Source organism: Homalodisca vitripennis, chromosome 5, assembly GCF_021130785.1.
Source record: "Homalodisca vitripennis isolate AUS2020 chromosome 5, UT_GWSS_2.1, whole genome shotgun sequence".
Classification (NCBI taxonomy): domain Eukaryota; kingdom Metazoa; phylum Arthropoda; class Insecta; order Hemiptera; family Cicadellidae; genus Homalodisca; species Homalodisca vitripennis.
In genome coordinates, this window is record NC_060211.1 from 179,334,120 (window position 1) to 179,355,383 (window position 21,264).

At 36.6% G+C, this 21,264-nt stretch overlaps 1 protein-coding gene across 1 annotated transcript in view; it reads right to left on the minus strand.

Annotated features, from left to right (window-relative positions):
- Positions 1-3,791: 3,791 nt before the first annotated feature.
- The window catches only part of LOC124363251 (PAT complex subunit CCDC47), a 51,287-nt gene continuing 33,814 nt past the window's right edge, over positions 3,792-21,264 (minus strand). Inside the window, exon 9 of the mRNA XM_046818432.1 lies at positions 3,792-5,062. Coding sequence (XP_046674388.1) covers positions 4,958-5,062 — 105 coding nt within the window. The 3' untranslated portion in view covers positions 3,792-4,957. The remainder of the gene's footprint in view (positions 5,063-21,264) is intronic.

Sequence of the window (21,264 nt, forward strand, 5' to 3'; positions counted from 1 at the left end):
TAGTAAAATGTTCCTATTTCAGTTGGTTAAGTTTTTATTTCAAAATGTCTTTGACTTTCAAGATAGCTCTTGTAAAAGGTTATTTCCTTGAATACCAATTTTAATTTTAAGTTTACTAAATTTTTAAAGTAATTCATGAAAGTATGCTACTGTCTGTCCATATTCTCCACATTCTCTATACAAATACAATTAGTATTTAAAACGGAAAAATGAGTGAAACTAATAAAAAATTATGCAAAGAGATTTTGTGGAACTTACAAATCTCTCCAACTTTTTCATATTTTATTGTCAGGTCTGAACTATTGCAACAACACAACTCTATACATGCAGTTATTATTGGTTGAGCTTTAGCGAAGCCTATCACTCGAGAGGCTGGAAAGTTTAATTTATATCTGTCTGTTTGTCTACCCACATATTTCGAAAACAAACTGCCCTACAGAACTGAAATTGCACGAAGCTTCTATATAGGCACTATATAACACTGAGATCAATGGTGGTGCACGTTACACCATGGGATTTGGCTGAGCATTAGCAAAGATTTTTTTTTATTGGTTTTAAGAGTAACCACGATGGCAACGAGAAAATAACATCATAAATAAATGTGTAAACAACTTAGCACAACTATGTATACAGTATATTATTTTATAACATGTGACATTTTTTCATGGAGTAAAAAAATTACAGAGTGGCAAGTCAATGTTAAAAATCAGTGACAAGTTTCATTTTAGCACACTCTTGAGTTTTAGTACTCTCTCTAGCACACCAAAATGTTATTCTTTGAACACTGCTATGAAACCTAACCTTATGAACAAAAATACTAACGCATCACATGGAAGAATATCTCGGAAAGATTTCATCTGTAAACTTTAAATTTGACATGAATCTTCATTTCTATTGAAGAGTATTTTCTGTGATGGTGTATGTTCAACCATGGGATTGTGCCGAGTGTCACTCAGTAGGCAGACACATCGTCAGTCTGCAGGACATTTTGAGAATGGAAATGAGAAATGTCCGCAGCGAACCCTGTTACACGACACGTGGTGTGACGTACTCCTACCTCGTATTATATAGAACTTGAGCTTAACTGATTTGTGCCGAGTGTCACTCAGTAAGGCCGACACATCGTCAGTCTGCAGGACATTTTGAGAATGGAAATGAGAAATGCCCGCAGCGAACCCTGTTACACGACACGTGGTGTGACGTACTCCTACCTCGTATTATATAGAACTTGAGCTTAACTGATTTGTGCCGAGTGTCACTCAGTAGGCCGACACATCGTCAGTCTGCAGGACATTTTGAGAATGGAAATGAGAAATGCCCGCAGCGAACCCTGTTACACGACACGTGGTGTGACGTACTCCTACCTCGTATTATATAGAACTTGAGCTTAACTGATTTGTGCCGAGTGTCACTCAGTAGGCCGACACATCGTCAGTCTGCAGGACATTTTGAGAATGGAAATGAGAAATGCCCGCAGCGAACCCTGTTACACGACACGTGGTGTGACGTACTCCTACCTCGTATTATATAGAACTTGAGCTTAACTGATTTGTGCTGAGTGTCACTCAGTAGGCCGACACATCGTCAGTCTGCAGGACATTTTGAGAATGGAAATGAGAAATGCCCTCAGCGAACCCTGTTACACGACACGTGGTGTGACGTACTCCTACCTCGTATTATATAGAACTTGAGCTTAACTGATTTGTGCTGAGTGTCACTCAGTAGGCAGACACATCGTCAGTCTGCAGGACATTTTGAGAATGAAATGAGAAATGCCCTCAGCGAACCCTGTTACACGACACGTGGTGTGACGTACTCCTACCTCGTATTATATAGAACTTGAGCTTAACTGATTTGTGCTGAGTGTCACTCAGTACGCCGACACATCGTCAGTCTGCAGGACATTTTGAGAATGGAAATGAGAAATGTCCGCAGCGAACCCTGTTACACGACACGTGGTGTGACGTACTCCTACCTCGTATTATATAGAACTTGAGCTTAACTGATTTGTGCTGAGTGTCACTCAGTAGGCAGACACATCGTCAGTCTGCAGGACATTTTGAGAATGAAATGAGAAATGCCCTCAGCGAACCCTGTTACACGACACGTGGTGTGACGTACTCCTACCTCGTATTATATAGAACTTGAGCTTAACTGATTTGTGCTGAGTGTCACTCAGTAGGCCGACACATCGTCAGTCTGCAGGACATTTTGAGAATGAAATGAGAAATGCCCTCAGCGAACCCTGTTACACGACACGTGGTGTGACGTACTCCTACCTCGTATTATATAGAACTTGAGCTTAACTGATTTGTGCTGAGTGTCACTCAGTAGGCCGACACATCGTCAGTCTGCAGGACATTTTGAGAATGGAAATGAGAAATGCCCGCAGCGAACCCTGTTACACGACACGTGGTGTGACGTACTCCTACCTCGTATTATATAGAACTTGAGCTTAACTGATTTGTGCCTGAGTGTCACTCAGTAGGCCGACACATCGTCAGTCTGCAGGACATTTTGAGAATGAAATGAGAAATGTCCGCAGCGAACCCTGTTACACGACACGTGGTGTGACGTACTCCTACCTCGTATTATATAGAACTTGAGCTTAACTGATTTGTGCTGAGTGTCACTCAGTAGGCCGACACATCGTCAGTCTGCAGGACATTTTGAGAATGAAATGAGAAATGCCCGCAGCGAACCCTGTTACACGACACGTGGTGTGACGTACTCCTACCTCGTATTATATAGAACTTGAGCTTAACTGATTTGTGCTGAGTGTCACTCAGTAGGCCGACACATCGTCAGTCTGCAGGACATTTTGAGAATGGAAATGAGAAATGCCCGCAGCGAACCCTGTTACACGACACGTGGTGTGACGTACTCCTACCTCGTATTATATAGAACTTGAGCTTAACTGATTTGTGCTGAGTGTCACTCAGTAGGCCGACACATCGTCAGTCTGCAGGACATTTTGAGAATGAAATGAGAAATGCCCGCAGCGAACCCTGTTACACGACACGTGGTGTGACGTACTCCTACCTCGTATTATATAGAACTTGAGCTTAACTGATTTGTGCTGAATGTCACTCAGTAGGCCGACACATCGTCAGTCTGCAGGACATTTTGAGAATGAAATGAGAAATGCCCGCAGCGAACCCTGTTACACGACACGTGGTGTGACGTACTCCTACCTCGTATTATATAGAACTTGAGCTTAACTGATTTGTGCCGAGTGTCACTCAGTAGGCCGACACATCGTCAGTCTGCAGGACATTTTGATAATGGAAATGAGAAATGCCCTCAGCGAACCCTGTTACACGACACGTGGTGTGACGTACTCCTACCTCGTATTATATAGAACTTGAGCTTAACTGATTTGTGCCGAGTGTCACTCAGTAGGCCGACACATCGTCAGTCTGCAGGACATTTTGATAATGGAAATGAGAAATGCCCTCAGCGAACCCTGTTACACGACACGTGGTGTGACGTACTCCTACCTCGTATTATATAGAACTTGAGCTTAACTGATTTGTGCCGAGTGTCACTCAGTAGGCCGACACATCGTCAGTCTGCAGGACATTTTGATAATGGAAATGAGAAATGCCCTCAGCGAACCCTGTTACACGACACGTGGTGTGACGTACTCCTACCTCGTATTATATAGAACTTGAGCTTAACTGATTTTGTGCATGATTACAGAACTACATTAAATGGTAGCCAAGCAACGCAACCCAAATAAAACTATAGATTATGGATGTATCAGTTAAGGAACATAATACTCTTATCAGTTCCAGAATTGAGAAAACATTATACCATTTATTTTTATTCATTTGTTTAACATATTTCATACAGATGTATGCGAATATCTATATAATAATATAGCAAGAAACAGTGAAATCACAAAAATTTTTAACCTTTAGATATAACTAAATAAATAGTAAAAATATTATAATATATAACTTCAATATTAACATTGTGAACAGAATTAATCTAAATTACATTTTTACAAAATATAAAAACAATCCAACAAACTAATTATACATTGTGGAAGGGATGTTTGTTTCTAACTACTTTATTATTTAATTGTTCTTAAGAAGAATAACCTACTTGTTGAGATAAAGTTTGTTATGCACAAAAAAGTATAATTGATCAGTGAGTTAAGTACTGATGAAATGACTATCGCAAATGCCTCTTTCCTAATAATAAAACTGTTTAGTAAAACTTAGAATTCAATTCTCCGATTTAGTTGGATGTTATTCATTAATTTTATTTTTCTGGGGATTAATAAAAATTCCAAAATAAGTTTTGGCACTCACTTGAGAGAAAACTTTCAAATGATTAATCTTTAAAACTCCTGGTACTCAAAACACACCTGTCAGCTTATATGTCTGCTACTCGCAGGGTATTGAAACATACAGAAAATGTGACGGATACTTATCAATCACTGAGGCCACTATATTAACACTCAACCTCCCGATATGCCTTTAATCTTGCTGCCTGTTCCATACAGTTTTATTGACATTTATGGAATTTACAAAGTGTTAATAAACGTGTGTTATCAATCTTCAAACATCTCTCACTCAGTAAAGGTTAACAAGTTCATACAATAAACAAAATGATCATTTATTCTTTAATTTTATTTCTTGATATTTTTACAACTTTTTATTCCTTTAGATTTTTTTTCTTTATTAGTATTTCTCTTACTAATAACAAAAAAGTATTTTAACACAATTTTAAACTTGTTAGAATGAAATCAAACGGATTTATACTAACATGGACTTTTAAGACAAATGATAATGGAAATGAAAAGATGTACCATAGTTTGATAAAATTCTAAATATCAATTACAAATGAACTGTCATTAGCTAAACACAAAGACCACTCTATGCCAGGGGGTATATTACGTGAGACTACACTGTTGCTGGACTACAAGGGCTCGTGTCTACTCTCCAAGTTACAGGGCTTTCACCTTCAATTGTTTCATCTTCGGGGCTTTCTTCTTCATCTGGCGTTTCATCTCCCTCTCCTCCCACTTCCGCTGCTTCTCGGGGTCGTCCTCCTGCCAACCCACACCACACAATATCATTCATTCCAAGTGATTTGATATAAACCTAGTTAGTAAAAATTATGTTGTGTTTCAGCACAGAACATGTTATTTGCTTATAAACAATATCAATATTACATAAAATGTTTTTACTAGTAACAGAAAAAGTTAATCGATAATAATAAAGGTTTTGTATAAACACCTTACAAATATTTTTATTAGCCATAAATATTTAAGTTGGTGATAGTTGGTTCATTATTATGATACCAATGTATGAACTTTGAACAGCATATTAAATTTAAAGCAAGTTTCAGAGAAATTTGGTTTCTAGTGTTGTGAGAATGTACATCACATGACTAACAACCACTAACAACAATGGAACCAACATTGATAGAGGACAGATCTACGTGTGCAGCAATGAGGTTGCCTGGTCTATAGAGTTTAGGTAATTTTTAATAAACTCGACAAACCACTTGAAAAATGGAGGAACTTATAACCGCTTGATAGTAGACGAAGCACTCATGGTGCATGCTGGCGAAATCTTATACGCAGTCGAACTTTCACAAGCAAAAGAGGTCATGATGGTGGGCGACATGAACCAAATCCCCTATATTAATCGGGTCACAGGCCACTCAACTCAGTTCCATGACATTACAAAAATCACTGAGATATCACAGTATTTAAGTCACTCCTACAGATGTACAGGGTTTGTCCGGAAAGTAATAGGACTGATTTTCTTTTGCCGAGACTGTACTTCGGAGCGTGCACGCAACAACTGAATTCGGTAGAGGGTGTTCCTAGCTAACGAACAAGCGGCTGGTCAGTTGTCTCCGAGCACCTGAAGAGTCAGAACAGGCATTTTCAAGTGACGTGTTTTTTGTGAGTGGTGCAAGCTGAAAATGCAGCGTTCGTTAGAGAAGAGGTACACGATTAGATTCAGTGTGAAACTCGGTAAATCTGCGGCAGAGACATTTGATATAATCAATCAGGCTTACCCAGATGTTGCTTTAGCAAGAAGTGGTGTGTTTCGGTGGCACCAGGCCTTTTTGGAGGGCCGGGAAGAGGTCGCTGATGAAGACCTTGCTGGAAGACCTTCGACTTCGACAAACACCGACAATGTGACTCGTGTGCGCAAAGTTTTGAACTCAGACTGTCGACTAAGTATTCGTTTAATTGCCCAGATGTTACATTTACCGAAATCTGTCGTTCATGAAATTGTGACGGAGCATTTGAACATGCGCAAAGTGTGTGCGAAGATGGTCCCAAAAGTGCTCACTGGCGACCAGAAATTGCGGCTCACACTGTCTTTCTTGTGAATAGCTACCTGACCAAGGCCGGCATCCCAACTCTTCCACAGCCGCCCTACAGCCCAGATGTGGCCCCCCCCCCCCAGACTTTTTTTGTTTTCTCGCCTAAAAAGGCAAGCATTTTGAGACGACAGAGGAGATATAAGCAGCTTGTACCGCGGCTCTCAAGGCTATTCCGGAGAATGGCTTCTGTGACGCCTTCAATGCTTGGAAATCGCGCTGGCAGCGCTGCATCGACGCAGAAGGAGCCTATCTTGAAAGTTTTTAAAGAATTGTAACGATTTGCTCAATACATTTTTTTTAATTGACTCAGTCCTATTACTTTCCGGACAAACCCTGTACGATGACAGTTGCCTGCATTCTTTCCAAATATTATTCAGAAGGTATGACAACAAGCAGCAATGTAAAAAGAGAGCTTGTAAAACATGTTTTTGACAACATCAATACTATACCAGTCATGGAAAAAGACACCAAAATGCTGGTTTTTAAACAAACTGAAAAAGCACAACTTTTGAAATTAGGCCATAACGTCTCTACCATTCACGAATATCAAGGTAAGCAGGCTCCACACATTGTGGTAGTGAGGACGTCATCCAACAACGAGAACATCTACAACTCAGTACCACACTGTCTTGTCGCCATATCTCGTCACACTCAGTCTTTCACGTACATTGCTCCACCTCAAGAGGATATCCTGACTAAATGGATACGTTATGGTCAGCAGTGTTCTGAAGTAGATCTTGCAAAACATCACAAAAAAATGGAAACAACCTGTAAAGAAAACAATTCTGTAGGAAAGTATCCATTCCTACCTCACAGAAGTATGGAAAGGAAAGATGCTACGAAACTACCAAATAATAGTGACATAGGTGGAGCCAGCCAAACCACCTCAACAAAAAAACTGAATTCTAATTTCATGACAGGTGGAGACAGTCAAACCACCTCAACAAAAAAACTGAATTCTAATTTCATGACAGGTGGAGACAGTCAAACCACCTCAACAAAAAAAACTGAATTCTAATTTCATGACAGGTGGAGACAGCCAAACCACCTCAACAAAAAAACTGAATTACAATTTCATGACAGGTGGAGACAGTCAAACCACCTCAACAAAAAAACTGAATACTAATGCCATGACAGGTGGAGGCAGCCAAACCACCTCAACAAAAAAACTGAATACTAATGACATGACAGGTGGAGACAACTATTTTTTAGGGTTGAGAGAGAAGCTAAGGCCCAAAACCTAAACTGCTGTTGCAAAACAATGGACAGGAAGGGAACAAAACCCGGCAAACAAAATAAACCCCCCTCTACAACTTTCCACCACAATACAGACAGAGCACCTAATGAAAACAAAACCATAGCAAAACACAGCTCCACTAATCAAGGACATCGACTGAAGATTTTTCATCAAAACATTGACTGCCTAGGAGGGAAAATAAACAGACTAACACATGTCCTAGAGCTCCATTTACCTGATTTGGTTATCTTAACTGAGCATGGGCTGAAAGAGTCACAGCTATCAAGTACTAGACTTCCAGGCTTCAACTTAATAGGAGATTTCTGTCGTCAAAATTGCAGAAAAGGAGGAGTAGCAATTTTTGCTAGTGAAGGGCTGAGAAACGAAATATACAATTTTACAACTGACCTTGCGAGTGAACTTACGTGTGAAACTCACGTAGTAAACATGAAAATTGGCAAAACGACAATCTACATAATTGGTGTCTACAGACCACCAAGTGGAAATCTTGACAATGCCCTTGAAATCCTGTCTAGCACGTTAGACCTCATCCCTACCTGGAAGTGCCCCACAATTATCATGGGTGATATCAACGTTGATGGGCTAAATCATGACTACAAAAACAGAAAGTTAAAAGACATGTTGGCCAGTCACAACATCAATAGGATAGATCTTCCACCAACTAGAGTCACTCCACACACCAAATCATCAATTGACTTTGTTTGTTCGAACCTTGACGAGCGTAAAATTGACACTGACTTAATTGTCACTGGCCTATCAGACCACATAGCTCAGCTCTGTACTGTAATTACTACAAATAAAAAAATACATCTGCCCATTTTATCTAATAGACACTTCTCAAGGGAAAACATGGATTATTTTAAATACCTACTTAATTTAGAGACATGGGAAAATGTCTACGATACCCCTTCCGCAGAAGAATCGTATGACCAATTTCATGAAATCCTTTTACAAATCCTCAATCTAACATGCCCTCATAAAAAATCCCGTCTAAAAAGAAACTCAAGATTTAAGGCAACCAATGAAGAATCTGAGAGATTAAGAAAATGCTTCCTCAGAGCTCTGGAAATGGAAAGGACAACTGGTTTTGAAGAACATAAAATAGAAACTGCTGCCAGAAAGAGGGACTATGACCTCTATCTGAAAAAATTAAGAAAAAAGTATACTTCAGATTTCATTGACAACTCGAACAACAAACAAAGGGCTATTTGGCAGGTCATTAACTATGAAAGATGCAAAGATATTAGAAAGGACGAATCATTAAAACTTGAAATCAATGGAAAACAAACTGACAATCCCAACAAAATAGCAGAGCATTTCAACCATTATTTTACAAAAATAGCTGACATAACTCTCTACAATGCTGGCCAAGCCATAAACAATCACTTACCATCATGCAAAGACTATGGCGAAATACCTGACTTCATCCTTCATCCAACCACACCAGAAGAAGTATCCCACACACTCACATCTCTGAAATCAAAACCGTCAGCAGGAGTCGATGAACTCAACTCCACACTACTGAAACACTGCAAGGATGAAATAGCGAGTCCTTTATGTCACATAATCAACCTCTCGTTTTCACAAGGCATTTTTCCAACGAAACTCAAACTTGCAAAAGTTTTTCCTAAACACAAAAAAGGTAGCATAATATCAGTGGAAAACTATAGACCAATATCAATTCTCCCAACATTATCCAAAGTAGTGGAAAAGATTGTACTAAGCCAACTTATAACACACCTGACTACTCACAACATCTTGACGACCCAGCAGCATGGCTTCCTCCGTGGTAAATCCACAACTACGGCAATAGTACAACTGTCAGAATTCATCATTGACCAACTTGAAGAAGGTGCGACTGTGACTGCCATGCTGTTGGATTTTACTAAGGCCTTTGATTGCCTAAACCACTCTCTACTTCTCCAAAAAGTAGAGAACATGGGCATTAGGGGAGCATCACAAAACTGGCTTGCTAGCTACCTGAAGGATCGACAACAACTAGTTGAAGTGCCTTATACGACCAACAACAACACATCCCATAAAGCAAATTCGACCCTACTCCCAATCACTAGAGGTGTCCCTCAGGGATCGATATTGGGACCAGTGCTTTTTATTCTAATGACAAATGATCTTCCAAGCTATCTTCTTGACTGGGCCCAAGCAATGCTTTATGCAGATGACACAGCCCTTCTTATTGCAAAAAAAGACTCTTTTATAGCTCTAAATATGACAAAACAATATTGCCAACACAATAATCTTGTCCTTAATGAGAACAAAACTCAGCAACTTATATGGAAAGGCCGAAGAACAAATGACTACTATGGTCTACCAGAAATAACTCAAGATAATGAAGCAAAGTATCTTGGTATTACAATAGACGACAAGCTATCTTGGAATCCACATATTGACAATCTCTGTAGTAAGCTTAACTCTAGTATTTATGCTCTTAAGAGTAAAAAGTTCTTGTAACCATGAAACTACAAGAACAGCTTACTTCTCTCTAGTTGAGTCCCATCTGAGGTATGGATTACTAGCATGGGGCAACTCCTCAGCAAGAAACAGGGACCGTGTTCTAGTTCTACAAAAAAAAGCTATCCAAATACTAGCAGGACTGACTTCTCTCGAGTCATGCCGTCAAGCTTTTGGAGAACTTAAAATCTTGACAGTGGTCTCACTCTACATCTGCGAGGCCATCTGCTACACAATAACTCAGAAACCTGAACACCTAGGTAACAATCACAACTATAACACTAGGAACGCCAATGACTATGCCCTACCTACACATCACCTGACCCTGTTTGAAAAGAAACCTACCTACATGGGAAGCAAATTTTTCAACCAACTCCCAGAAGAACTGAAGAGAAATAGAGAAGACAAGAACTTTAAGAGATCACTCAAGACCTGGCTGCTACAGAAATCATTTTATACTCTAGAGGAATTTTTCAATGCTTGACCTTTCTGACTACATCAAATATCCAATGTAACTTAACTATTTTATCTCATTGACTCTGTATCTTTTTGTAACCTTTTGATTATATAATGTTTAATTAATTAGGTGTATGATATTTTGACGCCAAAACTGTACTCAATGTATATGTTAATAAAGAATTTTTGACTTTGACTTTGACTTTGAATGCACTGTGTAGACCATTGCTTGAAGACCACTAACAACAATGAAACCAACATTGATAGAGGACATGTGCAGTAATCAGGTTGCCTGGTCTATAGAGTTAAGGTAATGCACTGTGTAGACCATTGCTTGAAAGTGAATACTTTTAAGTGGGACAACAATAAAGATTCTTGATTTCTTGATTTCTTGAAGACCACTAACAACAATGAAACCAACATTGATAGAGGACATGTGCAGTAATCAGGTTGCCTGGTCTATAGAGTTAAGGTAATGCACTGTGTAGACCATTGCTTGAAGACCACTAACAACAATGAAACCAACATTGATAGAGAACATGTGCAGTAATCAGGTTGCCTGGTCTATAGAGTTTAGGTAATGCACTGTGTAGACCATTGCTTGAAGACCACTAACAACAATGAAACCGACATTGATAGAGAACATGTGCAGCAATGAGGTTGCCTGGTCTATAGAGTTTAGGTAATGCACTGTGTAGAGCATTGCTTGAAGGCCACTAACAACAATGAAACCAACATTGATAGAGAACATGTGCAGCAATGAGGTTGCCTGGTCTATAGAGTTTAGGTAATACACTGTGTAGACCATTGCTTGAAGACCACTAACAACAATGGAACCAACATTGATAGAGAACAGATCAACATGTGCAGCAATGAGGTTGCCTGGTCTATAGAGTTTAGGTAATGCACTGTGTAGACCATTGCTTGAAGACCACTAACAAACAATGGAACCGACATTGATAGAGAACAGATCAACATGTGCAGCAATGAGGTTGCCTAGTCTATAGAGTTTAGGTAATGCACTGTGTAGACCATTGCTTGAAGGCTACTAACAACAATGAAACCAACATTGATAGAGAACATGTGCAGCAATGAGGTTGCCTGGTCTATAGAGTTTAGGTAATACACTGTATAGACCATTGCTTGAAGACCACTAACAACAATGAAAAAAACATTGATAGAGAACAGATCAACATGTGCAGCAATGAGGTTGCCTGGTCTATAGAGTTTAGGTAATGCACTGTGTAGACCATTGCTTGAAGACCACTAACAACAATGAAACCAACATTGATAGAGAACAGATCAACATGTGCAGCAATGAGGTTGCCTGGTCTATAGAGTTTAGGTAATGCACTGTGTAGACCATTGCTTGAAGGCTACTAACAACAATGAAACCAACATTGATAGAGAACATGTGCAGCAATGAGGTTGCCTGGTCTATAGAGTTTAGGTAATGCACTGTGTAGACCATTGCTTGAAGACCACTAACAACAATGAAAAAAACATTGATAGAGAACATGTGCAGCAATGAGGTTGCCTGGTCTATAGAGTTTAGGTAATACACTGTATAGACCATTGCTTGAAGACCACTAACAACAATGAAAAAAACATTGATAGAGAACATGTGCAGCAATGAGGTTGCCTGGTCTATAGAGTTTAGGTAATGCTCTGTGTAGACCATTGCTTGAAGACCACTAACAACAATGAAACCAACATTGATAGAGGACATGTGCAGTAATCAGGTTGCCTGGTCTATAGAGTTTAGGTAATGCACTGTGTAGACCATTGCTTGAAGACCACTAACAACAATGAAACCAACATTGATAGAGAACGTGTGCAGCAATGAGGTTGCCTGGTCTATAGAGTTTAGGTAATACACTGTGTAGACCATTGCTTGAAGACCACTAACAACAATGAAACCAACATTGATAGAGAAAATGTGCAGCAATGAGGTTGCCTGGTCTATAGAGTTTAGGTAATACACTGTGTAGACCATTGCTTGAAAGACCACTAACAACAATGGAACCAACATTGATAGAGAACAGATCAACATGTCCAGTATAGTGCAGTCATTGAAGCATTATTGCTCCCAATTTTTTTAATGTGAACCGAATTGCATACAATTTTGGAATTAGGTTCATCTTACCCTTAACTTCAAAAGTGAAAATGATTTGAACTCCGCAAACCACCCGGGGGGTGGTTGCCACCCCTTCTCGGGAGAGAATTTATTTTTTTTTAAATAACCTCGGATATCGATGGAAAGGCCTAATTTTAAGCAAAAAATCTACTGTAACGTTTTTCGAAAAATCCAATACTTTTCAAGTTATTGGCAATTGAAAATTCGCAATTTTTTCACATTTTTCATCGGTTTTTTTGCAAATATCTCCAAAAATATACGTTTTAATCGAAAAATGTTATAAAGAACAAAATTGTAGCAGGTAAAACAATGAACCATTTGGTTTTTTTTATAAATTACTCTAAGTGCAATATTAAGCTAGATATTAAAAATCAAAGCCGTTTTAATATTTTGACTGAAATTTAATCGATGTGGTCAATGCCATTCTAGCGGCGAGCAGGTGCATTTTAGGCATTCTAATAAAAAAGAGTTTTATTGTGCTTGAAATAAGCTTTAAAATGAGCACTATTAAAAGTCTTTTTGCACGTAATTAAGTGAGCTGTATTACAAATAAGAGGAGCATCTAATGTTTTTTTCTTTTAAATCATCGGGTTTCATAAGTGCTATTTCCACCAAAATTAAAATTAATCGTATTCCGCCTAGAATCAACTTTATTATGAATAGTTTGATAGATTTGTATCAGTTTGGCTGCTTCAGAATACATATTTTTCTAAAAAGTCACGATTAAAAAAAATTCAAATCTTTAAAAAAAACCACATTTTTCATAATATCTCAAAAATGACGACATATACGTATAAAAGTGTAGGGATATAAAATGTAGGTATATTTCTGACAAACAATTTGGATTTTTTGATTTTTCTGTCAAACAAAAATTGACGGAAATATGATTGTTTAAAGAGCGCATGGCAGCGCAATCACAGCCTCTCTTAAGTCCTTTTACCCTTCACCATTTGAGAAAAAGGTTTTTTTACTATATATTGCAATGACGGATGTTGTAGCTCTCATAATTACCATTTACAATGGTTTTTTTATAAATTGTGATAGCATGAAAATTGAAGGAGTTATGGTCAAAAAAACTTATCATATTTTTTTCTGCTTAGTAACTGAAAATTTCGGACTGTGAATATTTGGAGCAATGTGAAAGTACGCAGTAATAATAGAGATCCAAAACTATTGTAATGTGTATATATATACATAATATGGCTCATATATTTTAGAAACGTAGGCATGAATACATACCAACGTTCTTATATGTATATATAAACACATTTGAGTGAATTTTAATATAATTTGTAAATATTTTATTCAATAAATGACAATTTTTTACTATAAATTAAATTATTTTTAAATATGTAATCATATATAATTTAACTGTTTTAATTTAGGGGTAGTTTTTAAGGGTAGAAAAGCTTAAGAATATGATAATCATGTTTCGACGAGTGTGGAATAATATTTAAATCCTTTTCATTTTATCAAAACAATTTTTTAACAATTCTTTATCAAGAGGTAGATTTTAAGGGTTGAAAGGGGGTTAAAAATTTGATAATTATTATAGAGAATATAAAATATTACTTACTCTATACTTACATCTTTTTATGCCATACCAAAGTATTTTTTTGTGATTTTTTCAATTTAGGGGTTGTTTTCAAGGGTTGTAAGATTTTCAAGGGGTTGAAAATGATTTTAATATGAGGTAATTGTGTTAGAAAACACTTTATAATTTCACCACTTACTATTAAAACATGTTTTCTAGCGATAAAATGGCTCAATGTCGATTTTTCCATTAAGGGGTTGTTTACACCCCTTAAAAATAATAGGCGGAGTTCAGATCATTTTTCACTTTTGAAGTCAAGGGTAAGATGAGCCTAATTTCATGCAAATCGGTTTCACAGTAAAAAAATTCGGAGGGTAAGACCGTATTTTTCGCTTCAATGACTGCACTAGTAATAAGGTTTGCCTGGTCTAGATTCAGATTCAGATTCAGATTCTTTATTGGCTATTAAGTAACACAAATTACAATAAGCTTAGTCAAGTTAATACAGCTAAGTCCCATAATGTTACAACCATAAATTTGTATATTAAAAGTTACAACCAACATTCAAATTCCTTAGATCATTAAAATCACAGTTAAAATATTCTTCAGTGGTATAAAAACATTTTCTTCTTAACCAACTACATATCACACTTTTGTATTTATTACAAGGTAATTGCCTTATTGCTAATGGTAACTTGTTAAACAATATGTACTGTTGAAATTTAAAACTTTTCTGAGTCTTGGCCAACCTAACATTTGGGGGTCACTAAATTAAGGCATTGTCTTGTCTCATAATTATGATAAAAACTGTGGTTATTAAACATACCAAAATGTTCTTTAACATGTAACAGATTACTGTATATATACATGCAACTCAATGTCATTATGTTGAGATCAGGAAAAGTTGCTCTACAAGAGTCAGAAGCTGATAAACCAGTGATAGCTCTTATTGCCTTTTTTTGCCAAACAAAAGCTTTTTTGGCTGCACTTGAGTTACCCCAGAGTCTTACACCATAGTTGAGTTGCGAATGAAACAGACCAAAGCAGACCATTAACAAAGTTTCCAAGCTGACACATGATCTTAACTTTCTTAAGAGACAAGTTACTCTAGATAGTTTTTTTGCAAAGATAGTTAACATGTGCATCCCAGCTTTGTTTAGTGTCAAGATAAATACCCACAAGCTTGACAGGATAAAAATAGGAATCATACAAAATGTCTATATTATGTTTTTAGTGAGAATAGTATATGTTCAGTCTTAGTTTCATTAATTAATCATTAGGTTATTTACAGAGAACCAGATTTTGGCTTGTTCTAGAGAATCTGTAAGCTGGGTTTTAACATTAATAGGATCGGTATTATAACATAACAAGGTTGTATCATCTGCATAGAAACATTGAAAAACATGGTACATTTGTACTAAAATCATTAATAAATACTAAAAATAAAAAGAGTCCCAAAACAGAGCCTTGCGGTACCCTTAAACAACACTTAAGAATTCTGAGGAACGGTTTATTAACATAAACCTTTTGTTCTCTGTCTTTTAGATAACTTTCAATTAATTGTAATTCCAAATTCCTTATTCCATAAAATTCAAGCTTTTTAACATAAAATAGAGTGATTAACAGTGTCAAAAGCCTTGCTCAAATCCATCAGTGTAGTTCCAGCCACCAGCTTATTTTCAAAACAATTTAATACAACCTCAATAATAGAGTTTAGGTAATGCACTGTGAAGACCATTGCTTGAAGACCACTAACAACAATGGAACCAACACTGATAGAGAACAGATCAACATGTGCAGTAATGAGGTTGCCTGGTCTATAGAGTTTAGGTAATGCACTGTGAAGACCATTGCTTGAAGACCACTAACAACAATGGAACCAACACTGATAGAGAACAGATCAACATGTGCAGTAATGAGGTTGCCTAGTCTATAGAGTTTAGGTAATGCACTGTGAAGACCATTGCTTGAAGACCACTAACAACAATGGAACCAACATTGATAGAGGACATGTGCAGTAATCAGGTTGCCTGGTCTATAGAGTTTAAGGTAATGCACTGTGTAGACCATTGCTTGAAGACCACTAACAACAATGAAACCAACATTGATAGAGGACATGTGCAGTAATCAGGTTGCCTGGTCTATAGAGTTAAGGTAATGCACTGTGTAGACCATTGCTTGAAGACCACTAACAACAATGAAACCAACATTGATAGAGAACATGTGCAGTAATCAGGTTGCCTGGTCTATAGAGTTTTAGGTAAATGCACTGTGTTGACCATTGCTTGAAGACCACTAACAACAATGAAACCGACATTGATAGAGAAACATGTGCAGCAATGAGGTTGCCCTGGTCTATAGAGTTTAGGTAATGCACTGTGTAGAGCATTGCTTGAAGGCCACTAACAACAAATGAAACCAACATTGATAGAGAACATGTGCAGCAATGAGGTTGCCTGGTCTATAGAGTTTAGGTAATACACTGTGTAGACCATTGCTTGAAGACCACTAACAACAATGGAACCAACATTGATAGAGAACAGATCAACATGTGCAGCAATGAGGTTGCCTGGTCCTATAGAGTTTAGGTAATGCACTGTGTAGACCATTGCTTGAAGACCACTAACAAACAATGGAACCGACATTGATAGAGAACAGATCAACATGTGCAGCAATGAGGTTGCCTAGTCTATAGAGTTTAGGTAATGCACTGTGTAGACCATTGCTTGAAGGCTACTAACAACAATGAAACCAACATTGATAGAGAACATGTGCAGCAATGAGGTTGCCTGGTCTATAGAGTTTAGGTAATACACTGTATAGACCATTGCTTGAAGACCACTAACAACAATGAAAAAAACATTGATAGAGAACATGTGCAGCAATGAGGTTGCCTGGTCTATAGAGTTTAGGTAATGCACTGTGTAGACCATTGCTTGAAGACCACTAACAACAATGAAACCAACATTGATAGAGAACATGTGCAGCAATGAGGTTGCCTGGTCTATATAGAGTTTAGGTAATGCACTGTGTAGACCATTGCTTGAAGGCTACTAACAACAATGAAACCAACATTGATAGAGAACATGTGCAGCAATGAGGTTGCCTGGTCTATAGAGTTTAGGTAATGCACTGTGTAGACCATTGCTTGAAGACCACTAACAACAATGAAAAAAACATTGATAGAGAACATGTGCAGCAATGAGGTTGCCTGGTCTATAGAGTTTAGGTAATACACTGTATAGACCATTGCTTGAAGACCACTAACAACAATGAAAAAAACATTGATAGAGAACATGTGCAGCAATGAGGTTGCCTGGTCTATAGAGTTTAGGTAATGCTCTGTGTAGACCATTGCTTGAAGACCACTAACAACAATGAAACCAACATTGATAGAGGACATGTGCAGTAATCAGGTTGCCTGGTCTATAGAGTTTAGGTAATGCACTGTGTAGACCATTGCTTGAAGACCACTAACAACAATGAAACCAACATTGATAGAGAACGTGTGCAGCAATGAGGTTGCCTGGTCTATAGAGTTTAGGTAATACACTGTGTAGACCATTGCTTGAAGACCACTAACAACAATGAAACCAACATTGATAGAGAAAATGTGCAGCAATGAGGTTGCCTGGTCTATAGAGTTTAGGTAATACACTGTGTAGACCATTGCTTGAAGACCACTAACAACAATGGAACCAACATTGATAGAGAACAGATCAACATGTCCAGTATAGTGCAGTCATTGAAGCATTATTGCTCCCAATTTTTTTACTGTGAACCGAATTGCATACAATTTTGGAATTAGGTTCATCTTACCCTTAACTTCAAAAGTGAAAATGATTTGAACTCCGCAACCACCCGGGGGGTGGTTGCCACCCCTTCTCGGGAGAGAATTTATTTTTTTTTAAATAACCTCGGATATCGATGGAAGGCCTAATTTTAAGCAAAAAATCTACTGTAACGTTTTTCGAAAAATCCAATACTTTTCAAGTTATTGGCAATTGAAAATTCGCAATTTTTTCACATTTTTCATCGGTTTTTTGCAAATATCTCCAAAAATATACGTTTTATCGAAAATGTTATAAAGAACAAAATTGTAGCAGGTAAAACAATGAACCATTTGGTTTTTTTTATAAATTACTCTAAGTGCAATATTAAGCTAGATATTAAAAATCAAAGCCGTTTTATATTTTGACTGAAATTTAATCGATGTGGTCAATGCCATCTAGCGGCGAGCAGGTGCATTTTAGGCATTCTAATAAAAAAGAGTTTTATAGTGCTTGAAATAAGCTTTAAAATGAGCACTATTAAAAGTCTTTTGCACGTAATTAAGTGAGCTGTATTACAAATAAGAGGAGCATCTAATGTTTTTTCTTTTAAATCATCGGGTTTCATAAGTGCTATTTCCACCAAAATTAAAATTAATCGTATTCCGCCTAGAATCAACTTTATTATGAATAGTTTGATAGATTGTATCAGTTTGGCTGCTTCAGAATACATATTTTTCTAAAAAGTCACGATTAAAAAAAATTCAAATCTTTAAAAAAACCACATTTTTCATAATATCTCAAAAATGACGACATATACGTATAAAAGTGTAGGGATATAAAATGTAGGTATATTTCTGACAAACAATTTGGATTTTTTGATTTTTCTGTCAAACAAAAATTGACGGAAATATGATTGTTTAAAGAGCGCATGGCAGCGCAATCACAGCCTCTCTTAAGTCCTTTTACCCTTCACCATTTGAGAAAAAGGTTTTTTACTATATATTGCAATGACGGATGTTGTAGCTCTCATAATTACCTTTACAATGGTTTTTTATAAATTGTGATAGCATGAAAATTGAAGGAGTTATGGTCAAAAAACTTATCATATTTTTTTCTGCTTAGTAACTGAAAATTTCGGACTGTGAATATTTGGAGCAATGTGAAAGTACGCAGTATAATAGAGATCCAAAACTATTGTAATGTGTATATATATACATAATATGGCTCATATATTTTAGAAACGTAGGCATGAATACATACCAACGTTCTTATATGTATATATAACACATTTGAGTGAATTTTATATAATTTGTAAATATTTTATTCAATAAATGACAATTTTTTACTATAAATTAAATTATTTTTAAATATGTAATCATATATATTTACTGTTTTAATTTAGGGGTAGTTTTAAGGGTAGAAAAGCTTAAGAATATGATAATCATGTTCGAGAGTGTGGAATAATATTTAAATCCTTTTCATTTTATCAAAACAATTTTTTAACAATTCTTTATCAAGAGGTAGATTTTAAGGGTTGAAAGGGGGTTAAAAATTTGATAATTATTATAGAGAATATAAAATATTACTTACTCTATACTTACATCTTTTTATGCCATACCAAAGTATTTTTTTGTGATTTTTTCAATTTAGGGGTTGTTTGCAAGGGTTGTAAGATTTTCAAGGGGTTGAAAATGATTTTAATATGAGGTAATTGTGTTAGAAAACACTTTATAATTTCACCACTTACTATTAAACATGTTTTCTAGCGATAAAATGGCTCAATGTCGATTTTTCCATTAAGGGGTTGTTTACACCCCTTAAAAATAATAGGCGGAGTTCAGATCATTTTCACTTTTGAAGTCAAGGGTAAGATGAGCCTAATTTCATGCAAATCGGTTCACAGTAAAAAAATTCGGAGGTAAGACCGTATTTTTCGCTTCAATGACTGCACTAGTAATAAGGTTGCCTGGTCTAGATTCAGATTCAGATTCAGATTCTTTATTGGCTATTAAGTAACACAAATTACAATAAGCTTAGTCAAGTTAATACAGCTAAGTCATAATGTTACAACCATAAATTGTATATTAAAAGTTACAACAACATTCAAATTCTTAGATCATTAAAATCACAGTTAAAATATTCTTCAGTGGTATAAAAACATTTTCTTCTTAACCAACTACATATCACACTTTTGTATTTATTACAAGGTAATTGCCTTATTGCTAATGGTAACTTGTTAAACAATATGTACTGTTGAAATTTAAAACTTTTCTGAGTCTTGGCCAACCTAACATTTGGGGTCACTAAATTAAGGCATTGTCTGGTCTCATAATTATGATAAAAACTGTGGTTATTAAACATACCAAAATGTTCTTTAACATGTAACAGATTACTGTATATATACATGCAACTCAATGTCATTATGTTGAGATCAGGAAAAGTTGCTCTACAAGAGTCAGAAGCTGATAAACCAGTGATAGCTCTTATTGCCTTTTTTTGCCAAACAAAAGCTTTTTTGGCTGCACTTGAGTTACCCCAGAGTCTTACACCATAGTTGAGTTGCGAATGAAACAGACCAAAGCAGACCATTAACAAAGTTTCCAAGCTGACACATGATCTTAACTTTCTTAAGAGACAAGTTACTCTAGATAGTTTTTTGCAAAGATAGTTAACATGTGCATCCCAGCTTTGTTTAGTGTCAAGATAAATACCCACAAGCTTGACAGGATAAAAATAGGAATCATACAAAATGTCTATATTATGTTTTAGTGAGAATAGTATATGTTCAGTCTTAGTTTCATTAATTAATCATTAGGTTATTTACAGAGAACCAGATTTTGGCTTGTTCTAGAGAATCTGTAAGCTGGGTTTTAACATTAATAGGATCGGTATTATAACATAACAAGGTTGTATCATCTGCATAGAACATTGAAAAACATGGTACATTTGTACTAAAATCATTAATAAATACTAAAAATAAAAAGAGTCCCAAAACAGAGCCTTGCGGTACCCCTGAAACTACACTTAAGAATTCTGAGGAACGGTTATTAACATAAACCTTTTGTTCTCTGTCTTTTAGATAACTTTCAATTAATTGTAATTCCAAATTCCTTATTCCATAAAATTCAAGCTTTTTACATAAAATAGAGTGATTAACAGTGTCAAAAGCCTTGCTCAAATCCATCAGTGTAGTTCCAGCCACCAGCTTATTTTCAAAACAATTTAATACAACCTCAATAATAGAGTTTAGGTAATGCACTGTGAAGACCATTGCTTGAAG